Here is a 20,616-nt window from a genome sequence, read left to right as displayed (position 1 = left end):
TCAAACGGGGCCATAGTATAATATAGCATTAGTAATTATGATTATAAAATAACATAAAAAAAATTACACAAAATATATTGATGAGAGAGAGGAAAAAAAACAATATATATAAAAAAATACAAAATAGATTGGAAAAAAACAAAAAAAAAAACGAACTAATGAAATATGGAGACACATATAAGGTGAATGGTAATAAATATCAAAGATAAAAAAAAGATAATCTAATAAAGAAAATATAAAACTAATATACACTCAAAATAATGTATGTTATTGATATAGTATAATATAGCATCAGTAATTATGATTATAAAATAAAAAAAAAATTATACAAAATATATTGATGAGAGAGGGAGAAAAAAAAACAATATACATAAATTTTTAATTTTACAAAATAGATTGGAAAAAAAAAACCACCCCAAAAAGGCAAAGGCAAAAAGAAAAAAGAAAAGAAAAAAAAAACCTCAACCGGCAAAGGCAAAGAAAAGAAAAGAAAAGAAAAAAAAAAAAAAAAACCTAAAAGGCAGGGCAAAAAAAAAAAAAAAAACGGGAAAAAGACAAAGAAAAAAAAAAACTAAAAGGCCGTCACTCGCCTCCTGGAGACGCCACGTGGCGGCCCCAGAATGAAAGTTGGGGGAGAGTTCCTCTTTATTATCTATGTTATAGATATTATGTTATACACTTGTTAATCTTACGGTTACAGGTATAAAAGCAAAATAAATAATACGCGTTTGTTAGACAAGTCAAATAATCAATTTAAAAAAACAGACAAGTCAAACAAAAATAACAAATGGCGATCTCGTAAATTAACGGAAAACCATGTCCGATTGATAATACCGTAACTAAGGGCAGCAAATTACCGTCCTCTATAATTCTCGGCTAAAACCGCGCTTTTCAAACCAGTCCTTCAATTCTCTTTCTCAGAATCCAAACAGTCCAAAACCCAAGAAACCAAAACATTAATAATAATAATAATATCAATAAGATTAAATCGGCTTTGGATATGAATTTGCAGAGAGGCTTTCCATTGCTGTACCAGCAATACAAAGCTCTGCTAAAGAAGAACATCTTGCTCTCATGGCGGAACAAGACAGCCACGTTCCTTCAGCTCTTCGCGTCGCTCTTCTTCATCTTCCTCATCTTCGCGATCCAGAAGGCGTTCGAGTCCCGCTTCGCGTCGTCGACGCTGTACCAGAGCGTCTCCGAGCCCAAATCTCTCGTCTCGCCTCCGATCCCGCCGTGCGAGGACAAGTTCTACGTCAAGCTTCCCTGCCACGACTTCGTCTGGAGCGGAAATGGCAGCGCTAGGGCTCAGAGGATCGTCGACGCCATCAGAGATAACAATCCCGGCCGGAAGATTCCCGTCGGTAAGGTATGTAAATGTTCAACACCGATAGATGATTTCATTTTTTTTTTTTGTGCATGTTTAAGAGAACAGTGAAAACGGAAATGTCATATTGATTTCTCAGTGATTTAAAAAAAATGATATGAAATTGCGGTTTTATTTCCTCTGTTTGTTTCTCGGAAAAATAAATTGAAATTGAAAAAAATCCGAATGTTGAAGGTCACTCGGATCCTTTTAGAGGATAGTTGTCTTCTGTTTCATTCCCCCGGGAAAAGGACAAAACGAAAAAGTAAAACCAGAAAGAAAATCGAAGCATTAATTTATCATTTATCATTACCTACTTTTTCACTATTATTATCGACTGTATTACTCTTATTTCAACGAACCAAATTTCGCCACGTGGCAAGTTTAGGTCGATTAATTTGGTCCACTGTTGAAGCACAAGGTATTCGTTCCAAAACTTTGCTCTTTGTGCAAGTCTTCTCGTTTATCTGTCTGAAATGTGACCCAAACCAAAACTGGATATCTATAAAAATTATTAAATTTCAATATTATACAAAGTAAAAAAAAAAAAAAAAGTACTCTTGCAAAATTCACAGAAGCCAAAAATCTCGATTGCTAGAAGATATATTGAGCTATGAAAGAACTATGTACGTGTCTTTGTTTTTGCAGGTCTTATCATTTAGAACCCCAGAGGAACTGGATGATCATCTGTTCAAGAATCCAATGAAATGCCCTGGAGCTTTGCATTTCATGGACAGAAATGCTACTGTGTTTGGCTACGGAATTCAGACGAACTCGACTCCGCTTCGGAAACGAGGAATCTTTGAAGATCCCACGCTCAAGTTCCAAATTCCTCTCCAGATTGCCGCGGAGCGCGAGATTGCAAGGTCTCTGCTCGGAGGTATTGCCTTGTCTCAAGCTGTTAGGATAACTTATTTAATTTTATTAATTTTCTTTTTTGTTCACTGATGTGTTTCTCATCGAGGACTCTATTTTCAGCTCCGAACTTTAGCTGGGTTGTCTCACTGAAGGAATTCGCACACCCTGCACAAGAAATATTCTCCGCGGTGGGCAGTATAGGACCGTCGTTTTTCCTTGCGACTGCCATGTTTGGATTTGTGTTTCAAATAAGTACTCTGGTCTCCGAGAAAGAACTAAAACTCCGACAGGTATTGATCACATACCCTTTTAGTAAAGATTAAACGAATTGACTAGCGTTTACTGTGTTAAGGTGATTTGGTTTTTGATTCTCTGCGATTCTTTGTCCCAATCGACAGGCAATGACTCTTATGGGTATTTATGACTCTGCATACTGGTTCTCGTGGTTCACGTGGGAGGGGATTCTCACCCTTCTCTCGTCGCTTTTTATCGTTGTCTTTGGAATCATGTTTCAGTTTGACTTTTTCTTGAAGAACAGCTTTGCGATTGTATTTCTCGTGTTCTTCCTGTTCCAAATAAACATGGTAACGCCATTTTATGTTACCAAACTTGTTTACTTTTTATGCTTAGTCCACTTTGGCAAGGCTTATGTTTCATATTTTAACTTTGGATCGCAGCTCGGAGTTGCTTTTTTGTTTTCGACGTTCATCAACAAGGCATCTTCAGCTACATCTGTTGGTTTCTTTATATACATTATCGGCTTCCTGACTCAGGTAGGATTTCTCTCTATTGATCATCAGTTAAAGAAATGTTTACACGACTAAACGACATAATTTCATGTTTCACTGCAGCTTGTTACAGTATTCGGATTTCCCTACAATGACAGCATCAAAACACTATACCAAAATATTTGGTCTCTCTTCCCGCCTAATCTTCTAGCTAAAGCTCTGGACTTACTCGCTAGCGCAACCGCAACTCCTCAGGACGACGGGATTAGCTGGAGTAGAAGAACTGAATGTCCACCAAACTCTGATGACTGTGTGATAACAATTGTACGTCCAATCACTGATTCTCAAAATTCGAAAATTTTCCTTTTTCATGTTTGAGGAATTTGTACTAGATCTTTGCTATTCACTGATATAGTCTCCTTTCTCTTTTGAAAAAACTCCTTGACAGGATGATATTTATAAGTGGCTTGTGGGGACATTTATCCTCTGGTCTTTGCTGGGAATCTACTTGGATAATGTCATTCGAAATGCATCTGGTGTAAGAAAATCACCGTTTTACTTTTTGAAACCCGGATACTGGACGGGAAAAGGTGGAAACAAAGTGAAAGGTAAAGCTTGGATTATGTTATTTGTTTCCTCTCGATCGTCTCTTGTTGTGATATACCATGAGTCTGATATTTATTTTTCATTGCCTCTTTATAGATAGCGGCGTTTTCAGCTGCTTTGGCTCTGCCCCACGGGTGGAACTTAGTAGTCCAGATGATGAAGATGTTCAAGAAGAGGAGAATCTAGTGAAACAACAATCTCATGAAGGTGTTGAGGATCCAAATATCGCAGTTCAAATACGCGGCTTAGCAAAAACGTATCCCGGGTCAACGAACATTGGTTGCTTCAAATGCAAGAAAAAGGCCCCATACCATGCTATCAAGGTAGAGAATGACAAGGCTCAACTATGAGTTTTACTTGTATCTAGGTTGGAGTAGGCTCAACTAAAATCTGGATTATTAATTCTTTATCTTCACTAGGTTTCTTTAATACCGTAGAAATGTTATTTTTGTCTAGTCTACGAAAATTTCAGCACAACAAATGATTAGATTCTATTACCTGATTTAGTTTTTATCACCACTAACTGCGTTGCATTAAGCAGAAATCGTTGGTCACAAAAGCAAAGTGATTTTTTTAGTCTGATTTTTCTGGTCTAAACCTTCAGGGCTTATGGGTGAACTTTCCAAAGGATCAGTTGTTTTGTTTACTTGGACCTAACGGAGCAGGAAAGACAACAACCATCAATTGTTTGACTGGAATTACACCAGTGACTGGTGGAGATGGTAATTATTAGCAAAATCCTATTTTTTATTATTTTTTATTTTTGTGTTTATCAACCAAATTATCTTCCGTGTACTCTACAAAGTATGATATAAAATTTACAACTTTCAACAGCATTGATATATGGGTCATCCATACGAAGCTCTATCGGTATGTCTAAATCCCGGAAACTGATAGGAGTTTGTCCTCAGGTTATCCTCTTTCTCTGCCCCAGGGACCATTGAGCAACATAAAAAGTTTATAACTCGAGACTTATTTTTGTATCTTTGTCCATTTCGTAGTTTGATATTCTTTGGGATTTACTTTCCGGCAAAGAGCACCTAGAACTGTTTGCTAGTATTAAGGGTATACCACCATCTTCAATAAACTCGGTACGTTACCCTGTTTACTCTTATGAAAGCTATCGATGATTAAAGAAAATTCTTTACTTTGGGCTTTTAATTACATGTGATTTGAACCTTCTGCATTCCATTTTCAAAACAATAGAAAATATAAGAGAAACATATATTTGAGAGAGAGACCTGAAATCCAAAGGCTAAACTTTTCACAAAATTAATTCGTTCCCTCCTAAATGACTATTTCCAACCTCTGTTTATAGACTAACAACTCTCACTATTACTAATTCTAACCTTGAACAATGAATTAACAATTTATTTATCTAGAGTTCTAACATAATACTGCTGAAGCGCAGATAATCAAGAAGTCACTTGAAGATGTGAAACTAACCGAGGCAGCCAAAGTGCGAGCCGGGAGTTACAGTGGAGGAATGAAACGCCGTCTCAGTGTAGCAATAGCCCTGATCGGTGATCCAAAATTGGTTATTCTAGATGAGCCGGTATGCAAAAAAACATTTGAAACCGTTCTGTTTTTCTCTATCTAACCATTTTTCTTTCAGTCTTCTCTTCTTTTTACCATAATCCTTACAGTCAAGCTTATTTGAAACGCAGACGACTGGTATGGACCCAATCACGAGAAGGCACGTGTGGGACATCATAGAGGACGCTAAGAAAGGCCGTGCGATAATCCTAACCACGCATTCTATGGAAGAAGCTGATATCTTGAGTGACCGCATTGGAATAATGGCAAAGGGAAGGCTTCGCTGCATTGGGACCTCGATAAGATTGAAGTCGCGGTTCGGGACCGGTTTCATTGTTAATGTGAGCTTCAGCGGCTCCAACGGTCAAACACCTACTCCTGAGAGATACACGGTCAACGACACGACTACTCATCACCACGAGGATGTGAAACAGTTCTTCAAACACGTACGTATAGAATAAGTGATCTCACCATAACGTTTACAATCAGTTAGTCTCGAGTTCTGACCAGGAAAAATGTATTACCGACAGCATTTAGACGTCGTACCCAAGGAAGAGAACAAATCGTTTCTGACTTTCGTCATACCTCACGATAAAGAAACAGTTTTGCAAGTACAATTCTGCCTCACTCTCTGCGTCTGATTTTTTTTTTCTTTTGCTGGAGTCTAATAATGATCTGTGTATCCTCGGAAAATACGAGCAGCAATTTTTTACGGAGCTCCAAGACAGAGAGAATGAATTTGGCATAACCGACATTCAACTCGGTCTGACAACACTGGAAGAAGTCTTTTTGAACATTGCAAGGCAAGCCGAGCTTGAAGACGCCACATCCGAGGGAAGACTAGTCCCTCTCACCCTCACATCCGGAACCTCATTGAAGGTAAAAGTCCCAAGAAAAATCCAGTGTGCATTTCAACATTTAAAAACTTATAATAAACCACAACATCCCCGACTCGTGTCAAGTCGTAGCTCACTAAATCAGTTTTGGTAAGTTAAAGAAAAACAAAAATTGATATTCATACTATAACATGAATGTGCAGATACCAGTGGGAGCTAGGTTTGTGGGGATTCCGGGGACAGAGTGCGCAGAGACACCGAGAGGATTAATGGTGGAGGTATTCTGGAACCAGGACGATTCCGGTTCTCTCTGCGTTTCTGGGCACACCGACGAAACTCCGATACCTCTGAACGTCGATCCAATGGCTTCTTCGGCCCACACTCCGCACAGGAGTACCTTTGGCCGGAGACCCATTGTGCTTCACGGCGTCATGCTCGACACCTATCAAGTCCTCAACACTACGGATACGCACACATATTGATCTTTTGTATAATAACATTATTATATTTACACTCACATTTGTTGATTGTAGTTTTTAAATAGGGGCTTCTTCATTAACGCTTCTTATCCTGGTCCAGTTTGTTTTTTTATTTTTTTTTTTAGCTTTTGCTTTGATTGATTGAGTCGATCGGTGTTTGTTGTTACAAGTGTTCATGTGTAAAAATTTTCCTGTGAAGAAAGTTATAGTGGTATACAACCTCAAAATTGCGTAATAAGGGGTAATTTTTTTTATGCCTACATCGGTAATTACATATTTATAGCTTTATTCTCGTCTTTGCTGAACTACCCTTTTAACAAAGTGGATAATAATAACAATAATATCGGAGAAGCCGATATGTTTTTAACCATATGAATAGTTTTGAGCGAGGGAAAAATGTATTTTTCGCTAACCAACTAGTATAACGAAAATCAGAGATTTTTTCGTTTCATGTGATCTAGTTACACATTATTCGGTTTGTAACTATTAATAAATAAATAAAGAAGAAAAGGAAACAAGGTTATATCTGATCTCATCATCATCCTCGCTTGGTCAGTGGGCAATGGTACGTACGTACACATAGTGTATAAGTGTATACGTAGGAAATGGAGATAGAGACGAGTGGTTTGAAACTTCTAGTCCAACAATACAAAGCTCTTTTGTGGAAGAACTTGTTGCTCTCATGGCGGAACAAGGGAGCCAGTTTAGTGAGGCTAATCGCTCCTTTCTTCTTCTTCTTGCTCGTCTTCTTCATCCAAACCACGGCCAAGGCCTCGTACGGCTCTCTGTCCTCCAACATGAACCTGAAGAACCCTCCGGGCCTCGTGTCTCCTCCGATCCCGCCGTGCGAGGATAAATTCTTCGTCAAGCTTCCTTGTTTCGACTTTGTTTGGAGCGGAAACGATAGCTATAGGGTTCATAGCATCGTCCGCGCTATCATGGATAACAATCCCGGGAGGCCAATTCCTTCATCCAAGGTATATATATAATAATAATAATAATAATAATAATAATAAAAAATTGTTAGGGCATAATATTAAATTTTTAAAACAAATTATAGTTGGTGTGTTAAAAAAAAATGCACGAGTTATATACACTTCAAAATTGTAGAGGTGGTTTTATCAATCCAATTGGCCATCTATGACGTCATTAGAATATTACGGTAGGAGTTAGTTTGAAAATGAAACAAGTAGTTATTGATTATTGATTGAAATAACAAAATTTCACTGCCAATGGCAATAGTTGTAAGGTTTAGGCCTTTAGAGAGAGGTTTTTTTTTTTTTGGATAACAATTTTTGTAATCCAAGGATAGTTTTGACATTTTGTTGGATAATAAATTATTTTTATAGGTGAAATCGTTTAGAACGGTGGCGGAAGTGGATGCGTGGCTGAACGTGAATCAGATGCGAACCCCGGGAGGTTTGCATTTTGCGGAGAGAAGCGGGAATGCGATCAGCTATGGGTTGCAGATCAACTCCACCGCGGCTCTGCGCAGAGGAGTCTATGAAGATCCAACATTCAAGTTCCAAATCCCTCTTCAGATCGCGGCCGAGCGTGAAATCGCTAGGTCTCTTCTTCGAGGTGTGATTATTATTAGTGAATTTTTTTTTTCCTAATTAATTAAGTAGTTTGGGAGGGGCAAATCACTAGGTCACTTCTTCGAGGTGTAATTTCACGGGGGACAAATTTATAAAAATATATATATATATATATAGTTTTGGACTATAAATACAACATTTGATAAAGATATTGGGGTAAAATTAAATTTTTTTAAAGTTCAAGGGGAGCATCCGTCAGTGTTTTCTAGCTAACTCATTTGTGAATTCAAATAGTTTGCTCTTCTTTCTTTTTTTAGCTCGTTTTATGTCTCTCCAATTAAATTAGTTAAATTATGTAGTCTCTGAATTATAAAATATATGTAAAATTAAAATACACGCGATGATGTATTAGATTATAATATAATTGGAGACATCAAGGGTCCAAACTATTCTTCAATTAGGTACCTTGTATATATTTGTTCATTTATTTAACTGTTGCCCATTTTCCCGTGTCTAACAAAATATGAGTGACTTGTAATGTTAATAAGTGTGTGACATTATGATCCTATATGGAATTTCAGTTCCCAATTTTAGCTGGGTTGTGACCATCAAGGAATTCGCACATCCTGCGATGGAAATTCTCTCAGCCTTGGACTCGGCCGGACCGGCGTCTTTCCTCGCCACCGCTATGTTCAATTTCGTCTTTCAGATGACTGCCTTGATCTCTGAAAAGGAGACCAAACTTCGTCAAGTATATATCTATCTATCTATCTATCTATTTATCTATCTATTTGTATCAAAGTCTCTTGACCTCTCTCTTTTTTCGCAGGCAATGACGATGATGGGCCTCTATGATTCGGCATACTGGCTCTCGTGGCTCACTTTCGATATGATTTTCGCGTTTGTGTCGACGCTTCTCATAGTCCTATTCGGCTTGGTTTTTCAATTCGAAATCTTCCTTAGAAACAGCTTCGTGGTCGTCTTTCTCGTGTTTTTTCTCTTCCAGCTCAGCATGGTATCACCATTTCTTCCTTTTCCTAGAACGCAATTCGTCTGTCCCACTTTCGTATCCCTCAATAAAAATATGCCACGTCGTCACTTTTAATTCAATTTTAAACAAAATGATATAATAATAAAATAAAAGTGATGATGTGGTTTTTTTTTTTTTTTTTTTTTTTTTTATAAGAGTGATACATAGAGACACAAAAATGATAAAGTTGAAAAATTGATATTGGACTAAGTGGGTAAGTGTGTAATTTCAGATCCTTCCTAAAGAAAATAAACATAAGTTTTATAAATTAAATAAATATATTTCTTTTAAAATTCGTATGTAGTTTTTTTTTTTATATATATATAAATCACAGTTAATACGTATCAGAAATAGGTCTTTACATGTGTAAACATTAATCGCCTCGTTAAAATATTCGCATTCGTACTGAATTTATTAAAAATAGAGGTTTACAATTTTAGATCACGAGTTATGCAATTTCGTACTGATTTTTTTTTTTTTTAGAAATATATGTATTGAATTTATAAAAACTGTGGTTATTAACTTAGTAAGAATTGAACTTGTATCCAATTTATTGATTAATATATGTTGTCACACACAGCTTGGATTCGCCTACATGCTATCATCCTTGATAAGCATGTCATCTTCGTCGACGACCGTTGGTTTCTCTATTTTTATAATTGGCACGATGACTCAGGCAAGGAAATATACATATACATACACATATACACAGAATCTATTAAATCATGATCACTATGGACGTGTGTCACATTATGTTCTGATTTTTTTATTTTATTTATTTATTTATTTTTTGTGTTTCAATATTTGCAGCTTGTCACAGTTTTCGGGTTCCCTTACACCCACGGAATTTCGAAAATGTACCAAATCATATGGTCATTATTCCCGCCAAATCTTCTAGCCAAAGCTCTATTGCTTCTCAGCCAAGCAATCCCTTCCAGTCATGATATCAGCACGGGATGGGGCGGACAAATGGCGGGCGAGAATTGTTCTGCAAGTAACCATGGTCAATGCGTTATGAATATGGTACATTTTCTCAATAATTTTCAATAATAGAAAGAAAAATAAAATAGTAACTAGTGATTTTTTTTTTTTTTTTGCAGAGTGATGTATGTGTGTGGCTTCTGGTCACTTTCTTGTTTTGGCTTGTATGTGCAATATATTTGGACAACGTCGTCCCAAATCCGTTCGGGGCCAGAAAATCGATGCTTTATTTTCTGAACCTCCAATATTGGACCGGGAAAGGTGGCTACAATGTTGAAGGTTTGTACAAATTTTACAATTTTAATTACAACGTGATCATGTAGCTTAGATTTGACAATAGAGAATCAGATTGAGAAATAATTTAAAAAAAAAAAAACAACAACTTTGAAACGATATAAGTTAAATTAGAGATCATTTAATTTTTGAGTAGCTAGTGCCCAAAGAAAAAATAATAATAATTTGAGAAATTGGATCCTCTATGTCCTTTTATTGTGTCGCGTTAAAAAATGTCATTCCAACTAAATTTTATTATGACATGTCATTATTTTTCCTAGCTAATTTAATTTGAAAGATATAAAAGGAGACACTAAAAGAGGACGTGAATACTTTCATTCAAATTGATCCAAAAATGATAATATTCAACGCAGTGATAGTCCTGATGCTCTCACATAGGATCAGGGCTGACTTAATACGTTTCGGGGCCTAAAACGAACGTTCCAAATAGGGCCTTTTTATTCAAAAAAAAAAAAAAAACATAAACCACCTTCTCTTTTTTTTCTTAATTTTATCATACTACGATATTGATAATTTTTATTAGAAGTGGATATAATTATTCTTTATTTATATTAAAAATTAAGCCAAACCAACAATTATTGACAATATACAACAATCAGAAACAAAAAAGTACACAAAATTAATGTCTAATTGATATTTATGAGGCGAACAACATAGATAATACAGAGTAGAAACAAAGACAATAAATAAACAAATACAAAATACAAATGGTAATAGACTTCTTTATATTTTATTTGCAATAAAAAAGAAACATAATTTTGAAGAATATATATATAGTGGCGGACCCAGGTAGAAGGGTGAGGATGCCTTGACCCCTCTCCAATCAAAAGTTTCAGCCTAAATAATTTTCAAACAAATTTTTTTTTTTTTTTTACAGTTAATTTTTTTTTCGGCCCTCCCTAAAAAAGACTTTTGGGTCTGCCATTGTATATATTTATATATATATATATATATATATATATATATATATATATATAAATTGTTTATAATTTGCATGTTTATAATTTGAAGGGTAATGCATCGTTTAATAGTATGTGTCAGTGTCTGTGTGTGACTTAATTAAAAAAAAATGGAAAAAAAAACAGTAAGAAAAAAAAAAGCAGTGTAGTTTAATGTTTGGGGGAGAAAGTTTTTTTGTAGTTACAAAATGGGTCCATTAAAAATGACTCAGCAAATCAATAGTGATCAGTGGGCCTATGTAACCCGAATAGAAAAGGAAAACATAAGATGATATGAGTGTAGACAGCTTTTTAATGTATACATATATATATATATATATATATTTTAAATTGTATGCTGTTAAGTTGCCAAGTATGGGCCTTCTTGAATCACGAGGCCTAAAGTCAATGTTTTATCTCCCTCATGGTTGGGCCGGGCCAAGCTGGACCCTACCTGTTATATGGGTCCCACAAGTCAAATTGATCACCACATTTAGTATATACAAAAATTTTAGACTAATAAATTTTTTATGGCACTACTAATTTTTATAGGGGCGTATTCAAATATTTACTCTAATATTGTTTCATGATTAATAATATTGATATATTTGTTCCGTAGAGGGTAATGTTTGTAGTTGTACTCGCGTGTGCAACGAGGAGGGATTTCTGGCCCCAGATGACGAGGACGTGGCAGAAGAGGAGAGAATGGTAAAAGCGCAGACGAGGAACCAAGTTGACGACTTAGGCGTCGCCGTTCACATCCGCGGTCTATCAAAGACTTACCCAAAGACCACCGAAATCGGTTGCTTCAGATGCAAGAAAACTCTGTCTCATCATGCTCTCAAGGTAGTTTTTTTTTATAATAAAAGCAATAATATAAGATGAGGTAATTAACAAGTGGTCATTAGTTAATTAAGATATATATGTGTCCATTTTTTATTTTTTGTAACTAGGAGTTATGGCTGAACGTGGATAAAGGTCAACTGTTTTGTCTGCTCGGACCAAATGGAGCGGGAAAAACCACCACCATAAATTGTCTCACCGGATTCACACGGGTCGCTGGTGGAGATGGTAATTAATCAAGTCTACATTCAGATTTTGTAATTATGGAAAATGGTCAGAACTAATTAATTAAACCTGTATTTGTTTGATGATATAAACAGCATTTATATATGGAAATTCCGTGAGGAGCTCCATCGGGATGTCGAATATCCGAAAAACTATAGGAGTTTGTCCTCAGGTGCTTTGCAAAAATAAAAAATATAATAAAAAAATAAATTTCCCTAGCAAAATTTCAGCTTTTTTTTTTTTTTTTTTTTTACCTAATTATTTGTTTTTTTGCCTACATATATATAGTTTGATATTCTTTGGGAGTCACTTACCGGGCAAGATCATCTCAGTCTATTTGCTAGTATCAAGGGCATAAATCCAGCTTCAGTAGCTTCGGTATGTGAACACATAAATATAGCTCAGATATATTCTCTTTTGTTTTTTTGATTTCCTCTGTGTACTTTAACTTTTAACATGAAATGCTTAATTAATTAAAATTCCTAATTATACAGGTAATCGAAAACTTGTTAGCGGAGACGGGACTCAATGAGGCAGCACGAGTTAGAGCCGGAAGTTACTGCGGAGGAATGAAACGCCGTCTCAGCGTTGCAATAGCCCTAATCGGAGATCCAAAGCTAGTCATCTTAGATGAACCCGTAAAAATATAAATAAATGACTACTTATTATCTCAAAACCCTAATTCGATCACTTAATTACGCGATTTTCGGTCTTTTTTTTTTATCAGACAACTGGGGCGGACCCGATAGCGAGAAGGAAAATTTGGGACATAATAGAGAACGCGAAGCGAGGGCGCGCGATAATCCTAACGACACATTCTATGGAAGAAGCCGATGTTTTGGGGGACCGGATCGGGATCATGACAGATGGCAGGCTTAGGTGCATCGGAACCCCAATCAGGCTCAAGCTACGATATGGGACCGGTTTCATCGCTCATGTCAGCTTCGTCGGAGGCCTTGATGATGGACGAGCTCACCGAGATGCCGTGAAGGAATTTTTCAAACACGTAAGAAACAAATTTTTTTGTGCCGTTCATTTTTGGTATAAGGAATTGAATTTAAGGTTTTGTTTTTCTATAGAAAAAAGAGGCCATATTCTCATTATATGGTATGGTGGGAATTGAGAAGGAAATAAATTGTTTGAAGGAAATGGGGTAAAAATGACAAGGGAATCGGTTCTCAATATTACTATTTTCAAGTTTTGTATAAAGAAAAAAATTGACACATATATTATCAATTTTGTCACAAATTTACTACATTTTGTGAAAAGTTTGTCATGAAAAAAAGAGAATTTTGTGACAAGTTTACGTGATTTTGTGACAAATTTAAGTATCAAAGATAGTATTAGTTTCCAATTCCCAAAGAAAGACTCTGGGAAGAAAAAATTGGAAGGAAACGTAAGGTAAACGTTTGACTTTGACCGAGCGTTTTTCACTCCTCCAAAAAAATGGAAATTATATGAAAAGTCTTCTACTACAAATTTTAAGATAAAATTATTATAATAAATCAATTTCTTTTGTGAAAATCGATTTCTTTTGTATTATTCTTATTTTCTAATCCTCATAAAATTTCATTCCTTTTTTTCTCATACCTGACATGTTGTTCATAACTGATTAGTGTCATCATAAAAACCATGGCAAGATATACAAAATGTGAATTACGTGATACAAAAAAAAATTGTCAATTCCTTTTTCTTATCAATTTATTTATTTTTATTTTTATTTTTTGGTGGATTTTTGGTGACAGAAACTAGGTGTTGTACCAAAAGAGGAAAACAGCGTCTATATCACTTTTGTCACTCCTCATGATAAAGAGATTCTTTTACCGGTAAAGAATAATTTTTTCCCCACCTTCTATGTATTGTTAGTTTGCTTCGATTTCAGTCCTAATTTTTTTACGACTAGAACTTTTATGCGGAGCTTCAAGAGAGAGCGAGAGAATTCGGCGTGGCAAACATACAGCTCGGCCTCACAACTCTTCATGAAGTTTTCTTAAACGTAGCTGCAAAGAACTCACAACAAGAAACCGAGTCGGCTCAGAGGCGAATTGACACAGGTAAAACTCTATGACGAGATTTAATTTTATATGTTAATTAATAACTTCGTAATATGTTCATTCTCTTTTGTTACGAAGCCTCTACTAATTTAAATTGACAATGTAGATATCCCGAGTCCAGAGTCTCAGCAAAGAATTGGAGGAGGACTGTGGTGTAGAAGCAGAAACTGCCTCAACGTTTGAACACAAAATTTCCAGCTTAATTATTCAGCCCATAATTATATATTGAAGTGTTTTTTTTTTTAATGCCAAATCAAATCATCAACGTCAACATGAAATGCCAATGGCATTGTATGTATAAGTTTTATAAAAAAAAAAAAAAAAAAAAATCAATGTATCAAATAAGTGACACTCAGGGCTTGTTTGGTAGAGTTGATTTTAGGGAGTATTGATTAATATAGATGGATTTTGGTGGTTGGATTTGTAATTTCTCTTGTTTGGTATATTTAAAGTAGAGGATGAAAATAATTGTAAGAATGATTTAAATCCGTGGGACCCACAGAAAATCAATCCGCCTAATTTGGAAGGATTGTGAGAAAGGAGAGCTTATTTGTTTTATTTTACAATAATAATCTTATTTCCTCTCTTTTATTTATTTATACCAAACAACAAATAGATGAAAAATAATCTTTCATCTCATTATATCAATCAACTTTTGAGAAAATTACAATCCATCACTTTTTTTTCATTTCTTTTCCATCTTATTTAATTCATCCACTCATTTTTCCCTCCTTCCTACCAAACAAAGCCTCAAAGTTGGAGATATAAGTGCATATTACCTCTTCTATTTTGGACAAAATTATTCTTTCACGACAAACTCAAAAGATCTCAAATTCTAATTACTCTTCGTTCTCCACAAATAATGTGATTCGCATTGTGATTCGTACACGAAAATGTACAACTTTTATGCTTATTTAATAATGTATTCACAATATGTTAGATAACTTTCTGATGTATCAAATCGATAAACACAATCAAACGCAGCGAATGATATGCCGACGGGAATCCACAAATCGTGAATCCCCGTTAATAATAATCGAATAGAAATCAACAAACAAAGTCTCATCCGAACCTTCGAGAATATAGACGATGTTCTCCAGGAGTCTCGACGGCTGAATCAAGAAAATCAAAACTGAAACCTTCCTGAGCATAATAGGGGCAACTTATAGGTCAGTTTTAGACCTACGGACTTGATTTTATGGGCTCGTTCCTAATTAATAATTAAAAGCCCTAAATATATGATCAAAGGCTTTATATATAGTTGCTTAAATAATTAAATAAAACATAAAAAAGCTTAATATTAATTAAGCCCGTTTTCTCAATTCCTTCTCCGATACAACATGCCAACAACTCTATCCCTTTCTTATTTTCACTGATTATCAATTTTACTAGAAAAATATTAAGTCAGTCTGTTTTTGTTAAATTGAGTGCATTTTATTGCTACAAACATTTTACTTGATATATGTTAGTTTGTAGGATTAAGTAATGAAAGTTTGTCGTAATATAATTTTTTTTAACTTTTTTTTCCCCTTCAAAAATACTTTCTCGTATACTTCCATTCAAGCGGGTATCTTACCTTTAGGAGCTTTAATTGGAAAAGCAATGGGTAATCAAGCACCATTAAATGAACTCAATCCTTTTATGATGTCTCTTTGGTGTTCTTCTAATCAAAATAAGTCAATTTAATTATTTTAATTTATTTTTAAATAAATATAAACTAATAAATAAATAAAAAGATGATATAGTTTATTTTGATTGGAAAGACACCAAAAGAAGATACAGAATTCAAGTTCCCATTAAATGAGGTTTTATACGCCACGTGTTTAAAAAATGAATCCGCATTATCCAATCAAAATCCAACTTCATGCAAGCAAGGATCCTACTGTCTTCCATATAACAAATGAGCACGTGATACGTGGTCAAGCTGATCAAATCCACAAAATATTTCTCTTTGACACAAGAATTTTAAGGAATCCAGATCATGTTGAATAACCAATTGAACAACCAATTGAACAACAAGATCCTCGAGAGAATGATGAAGCAACATTACGAAGATCTACTACAGTTACAAGACCAGCAATACTCAGTGATTATGAAGTGTACCTACAAGAAATTGACTGCTACATTGAAGTAGAGAATGATCCCGAAACATTTTTACAAGTTGTAAGTTCTAAGGAATCTAACTTATAGCACAAAGCAATGACTGAAGAGATGAACTCTATGGCAACTAATGATGTCTGGGATCTCGTCGCGATGTCTGGTGGTGTAAAAGTCATTGGATGCAAATGGGTTTTTAAAACAAAGAAAGACCCACAAGGCAACATCTAGAGACATAAGGCAAGACTTGTAGCCAAAGAGTTTACTCAAAGAGAAGGAATTGACTACACAATATATATTTTCTCATGTATCAGAGAAAGATTATGTTCGCACGATCGTGACATTAGTAGCTCATTTTGATTTTGAGCTACATCAAATGGAAGTGAAAAAGGTTTTCCTTAACGGAGATCTGGAATAAGAGGTTTACATGAAACAACCTGAATGATTCTCCTCTAGTGATTGTGGCATTTAGTCTGAAAGCTTAATAAATCTATTTACGGTTTGAAACAAGCCTCTCGCCAATGATATTTAAAGTTCCATGACCTCATCACTTCATTCGGTTTTGAAGAGAACGTCATGGATATTGGTATATATCAAAAGGTTAATGGGAGTAAGATATATTTCTTGTTTTATATGTGGATGAAATTTTGCTAGCGACTGATGATAACTGAATACTGTATGAGGTGAAATAATTTCTTTATATTAAAGATATGGGTGAGACGTATTATGTCATTAGCATCAAAATTTATAGGGAAAGATCACGAGGCCTGTGTATCTTATGTCATTGTCATTGGCATCTTATGTCTCAAGAGACATATCAACAAAGTTCTAGAGAGATTACAGATGAAAGATTGTTCACCGAATATAGCTCTTATTATGAAGGGTGACAAATTCAGTTTGGATCAATGCTGAAAGAATGACCTTGAATAGGGAAAAATGAAATATATTGCATATGTTTTCGCTGTAGGAAGCCTTATGTATGCTCAGGTACCAGACCTGGCATTGCATATATTGTTGGAGCATTAGGTAGATATCAGCGTAACCCAGGTCTTGACCACTGGAAAGCTACAAAGAATGTTATGAGATACTTTCAAGGAACAAATGACTACATGCTTATTTTCAGACAAACCGATGAATTTAAGGTGGTTGGCTACTCTGACGCTGACTTCGCTGCATGGATTTAAGAAAATTCACTTAAGGATATGTTTTTATGCTAGCTAGTGGAGCTGTGTCTTGGAGAAGCACCAAGCAAACATTGATTGCTACTTCCACTATGGAGGCTGAGTTCGTATCTTGTTTTGAAGCTATATCTCATGGTGTTTGGTTGAAGAGTTTCTTATATGAGCTTAGAGTTGTCGACTCTAGGCATTAAAGTTGTATTGTGACAATTCATATGTTGTTTTATGGCTAAGAATAACAAAAGTGGAATTCGAAGCAAGCACATCGACATCAAGTATCTAGCCATAAGAGAACGTCTTAAAGATGATAAAGTGGTCATCCAACACATTAGCACTGATTTGAGGATTGTCGATCATTTAACTAAAGACATGCCATCAAATAAATTTAGTGGTACGGTTCCTAATGTTTTCGTTGTAAGGTGGGTATTTCTAATAAATTCTTATTCAGTTTGATATTTTTCTTATATTGTTGTGCACATTCATTTAAATTTATCGAGAAATATCGTTTAAGTGGACCTATAATAAACATATGATTTATTCACTAAAGAATAAAAAAGCTATTGAGTTGAGAGACTTGATTTATTGCAATACATGGAAGATAATACTCGCTCATAGAGAACTTATCGTCATTATTTATATATTGTGTTTCTTTTTTGTTGAGTGTTTCGTTTTACGGACCAAGTGGGAGAATGCAAGAATATTTTCATATTAATTATGATATCAATGAAAATAATTTCTCCATTAATATGCTCCATTAAGCAAACGATGTTAGACCAAATATAACTCACATTAATTGCCAAAAATCGCGCTCACATTAATGATCAAATCAAGTAATTAGCTACAATAGTGAGATTGTGATATTTTCCATTGATAGTACAAACGTTTTGAGGTCACTAAACTCAATCATACCTGCAAAAAATCAACACCATATCGGATGAGAGATAAAGCTCAGAAGAACTTCGAAATAACTCGTCGAAGTCAGAGTTCGAAACTCGTTGGAAAACACAACAAAAGTCGGAAATAACTCGATTTTTTTCACTTTCGCTTTAATGTGTTCATATTATTAAAACACTTTTTGTATTGGTAGTAAATTCTCACAACCAAAAGACGTGCGGTAACAAATTGCGTACTCCACCGATTATAAAATTTAGTGACTGCGTTTCCAACTTTCTACGACGCTTTGAATGACAGGGTAAAAGTGTCAAATCAATGAAATGAGAAATGGGAAATGGGAATGTCTATAGAAAAAGACAAACTAGCTCGCCCTTATCATATAAGTCAAAACTAATGGATTAAATTGCAAATTAATAAAAGATAGGCCAAAGCCACAAAATAAATAAGAGAAGTTACTCGCATCCTCAAATCGTCTCTTTACCAGATAATCAGCACTCCAAAACCCAGATTGTAATCTCTTCGCTCTCTTCGCTCTCTTCGCTCCGGTTACAACATGGTAAGGAATTCGAAACCCAGAATCATTCTTACTGATTCATTTCCTGTTACGTTTTGATGAGCGGTAATGCAATCTCATTTACTCATCGAAACCCTAAATTTATAGTCTATGTAATAGCTTTACCAAGTTTTTCTCACTAGCAATAGAGGTCTATAATTTCCTGCTACAAAGTGCATTAGTCTTTGTTTCATTTAATTTCTGTGCAGCTTTTTTTTTAATATGTACTTGATGGGTATTGAAGTTAAATATTGTAGTATACTCTCTGGAGCTTGATACCAATCTATTGGGCGTGTAGATTGTAGAAACCTTGTTTCAGATTTCAACCTTCTCGCTTTAGGTGTAGAAACAGAAACAGAATATCATATATAGTGTGTGTAGACTTTATAGATATTTTCTTATCAAGCGTGCAATATAAATGAGCTTTTACTTGAATAGCATTGGTCTATTTTCATTAATGCTGATTTAAGAATTCCCATCTTATGATTTTTTATTCCTCAGGCATCCAAGAGGAAGAACAGAGAGCCCAAGGAAGAGACTGTTACTCTCGGCCCAGCTGTCAGGGAGGGAGAGTTTGTCTTTGCTGTGGCTCACATTTTTGCCTCATTCAACGACACGTTCATCGTAAGTCTAGCGCTCCTATTTTATTTATTTATTTATTTATAAATCTGTGTGATTGTTTCTTCTATTACCTGATTCAAAATTTAATTTTAATTCGATTTCATATTAATCCAGCACGTGACTGATCTGTCTGGAAGGGAAACCCTCGTCCGCATCACCGGTAGGTCCACTTTGAAAAAAATTCAACAAACTAGAACGAGACTCATCTCTGTTTTTCACCGCATTAGATTGTTAACTTTCCTATCTTACATTTTTTTTGTTGTTGTGAAATGCTCTGCTTTACAGGTGGGATGAAGGTGAAGGCTGACAGAGATGAATCTTCTCCTTACGCTGCTATGCTTGCAGCTCAGGATGTCTCTCAGCGATGCAAGGTATATCCATGGCCTTGTACACATACGTATTCAAGGTATATATATATGTATATTTGGCTGTGCTAAGCTATGGTTTGTTGTTGCAGGAGTTGGGTATCACTGCTCTTCACATTAAGCTCCGTGCCACCGGTGGAAACAAAACAAAGACTCCCGGTCCAGGAGCCCAGTCGGCTCTCCGTGCTCTTGCTCGTTCGGGAATGAGAGTTGGTCGCATTGGTATGAACCCTTTAGTCCAAACTCAGTCAATGTCACATGTAACTTGTAATTTGAGGGTTTTAATAAATGACACAAGTTTGAATTCTTGGGTTGCAGAGGATGTGACTCCCATTCCTACTGACAGCACTCGCCGAAGGGGTGGAAGGAGAGGAAGGAGGCTGTGAGCTTCATCTTCTTGCTTCATCTTTGTTGAAATCTTGCTTCTGTTATGGATGGGATTGAGTTGTTTTTTTTAGGTTGATGCTTTTTTACATTATAAGTTTTGAACTGATGATATGTACTTTTTTTTTATCTCTAGCCAAGGATTTCTTTTCAACTAGTAGAAAAGAGTTTTGTGGGATTATTATTAAAGTATTTCCGGATTCTTCTTTCTA

The 20,616-nt window shown here is 35.4% G+C and overlaps 3 protein-coding genes across 3 annotated transcripts; all 3 read left to right on the top strand.

Annotated features, from left to right (window-relative positions):
• The first annotated feature begins 893 nt into the window (after window positions 1–893).
• LOC149383849 (ABC transporter A family member 2-like) lies at window positions 894–6,646 on the top strand. Its single transcript, XM_089629248.1, has 16 exons — window positions 894–1,369; window positions 2,015–2,246; window positions 2,345–2,514; window positions 2,623–2,808; window positions 2,902–2,997; window positions 3,076–3,276; window positions 3,401–3,560; window positions 3,655–3,881; window positions 4,163–4,280; window positions 4,393–4,469; window positions 4,560–4,649; window positions 4,970–5,113; window positions 5,226–5,540; window positions 5,625–5,705; window positions 5,797–5,973; window positions 6,134–6,646. The coding sequence occupies exons 1-16, from the start codon at window positions 1,001–1,003 to the stop codon at window positions 6,410–6,412; spliced, it is 2,922 nt and encodes a 973-aa protein (XP_089485374.1). The 5' UTR covers window positions 894–1,000; the 3' UTR covers window positions 6,413–6,646.
• Window positions 6,647–6,973: 327 nt separating this feature from the next.
• LOC149383848 (ABC transporter A family member 2-like) lies at window positions 6,974–14,510 on the top strand. Its single transcript, XM_089629029.1, has 16 exons — window positions 6,974–7,386; window positions 7,759–7,990; window positions 8,529–8,698; window positions 8,777–8,962; window positions 9,558–9,653; window positions 9,788–10,000; window positions 10,078–10,237; window positions 11,810–12,036; window positions 12,144–12,261; window positions 12,354–12,430; window positions 12,547–12,636; window positions 12,753–12,896; window positions 12,986–13,264; window positions 14,004–14,084; window positions 14,162–14,312; window positions 14,419–14,510. Exons 1-16 carry the CDS (start codon window positions 7,015–7,017, stop codon window positions 14,493–14,495), a joined length of 2,673 nt encoding a protein of 890 aa, XP_089485155.1. The 5' UTR covers window positions 6,974–7,014; the 3' UTR covers window positions 14,496–14,510.
• Window positions 14,511–18,926: 4,416 nt separating this feature from the next.
• On the top strand, window positions 18,927–20,616 carry LOC149383847 (small ribosomal subunit protein uS11z). Its single transcript, XM_089629394.1, has 6 exons — window positions 18,927–19,037; window positions 19,536–19,658; window positions 19,770–19,815; window positions 19,941–20,026; window positions 20,113–20,242; window positions 20,339–20,616. Exons 1-6 carry the CDS (start codon window positions 19,035–19,037, stop codon window positions 20,404–20,406), a joined length of 456 nt encoding a protein of 151 aa, XP_089485520.1. The 5' UTR covers window positions 18,927–19,034; the 3' UTR covers window positions 20,407–20,616.

Source organism: Urtica dioica, chromosome 10, assembly GCF_054948205.1.
Source record: "Urtica dioica subsp. dioica isolate 48M chromosome 10, U.dioica_male_clone48M_v1_H2, whole genome shotgun sequence".
NCBI lineage: Eukaryota > Viridiplantae > Streptophyta > Magnoliopsida > Rosales > Urticaceae > Urtica > Urtica dioica.
Note: the sequence above shows the minus strand (reverse complement) of the source record. Positions and strands in the feature narration are given on the sequence as shown.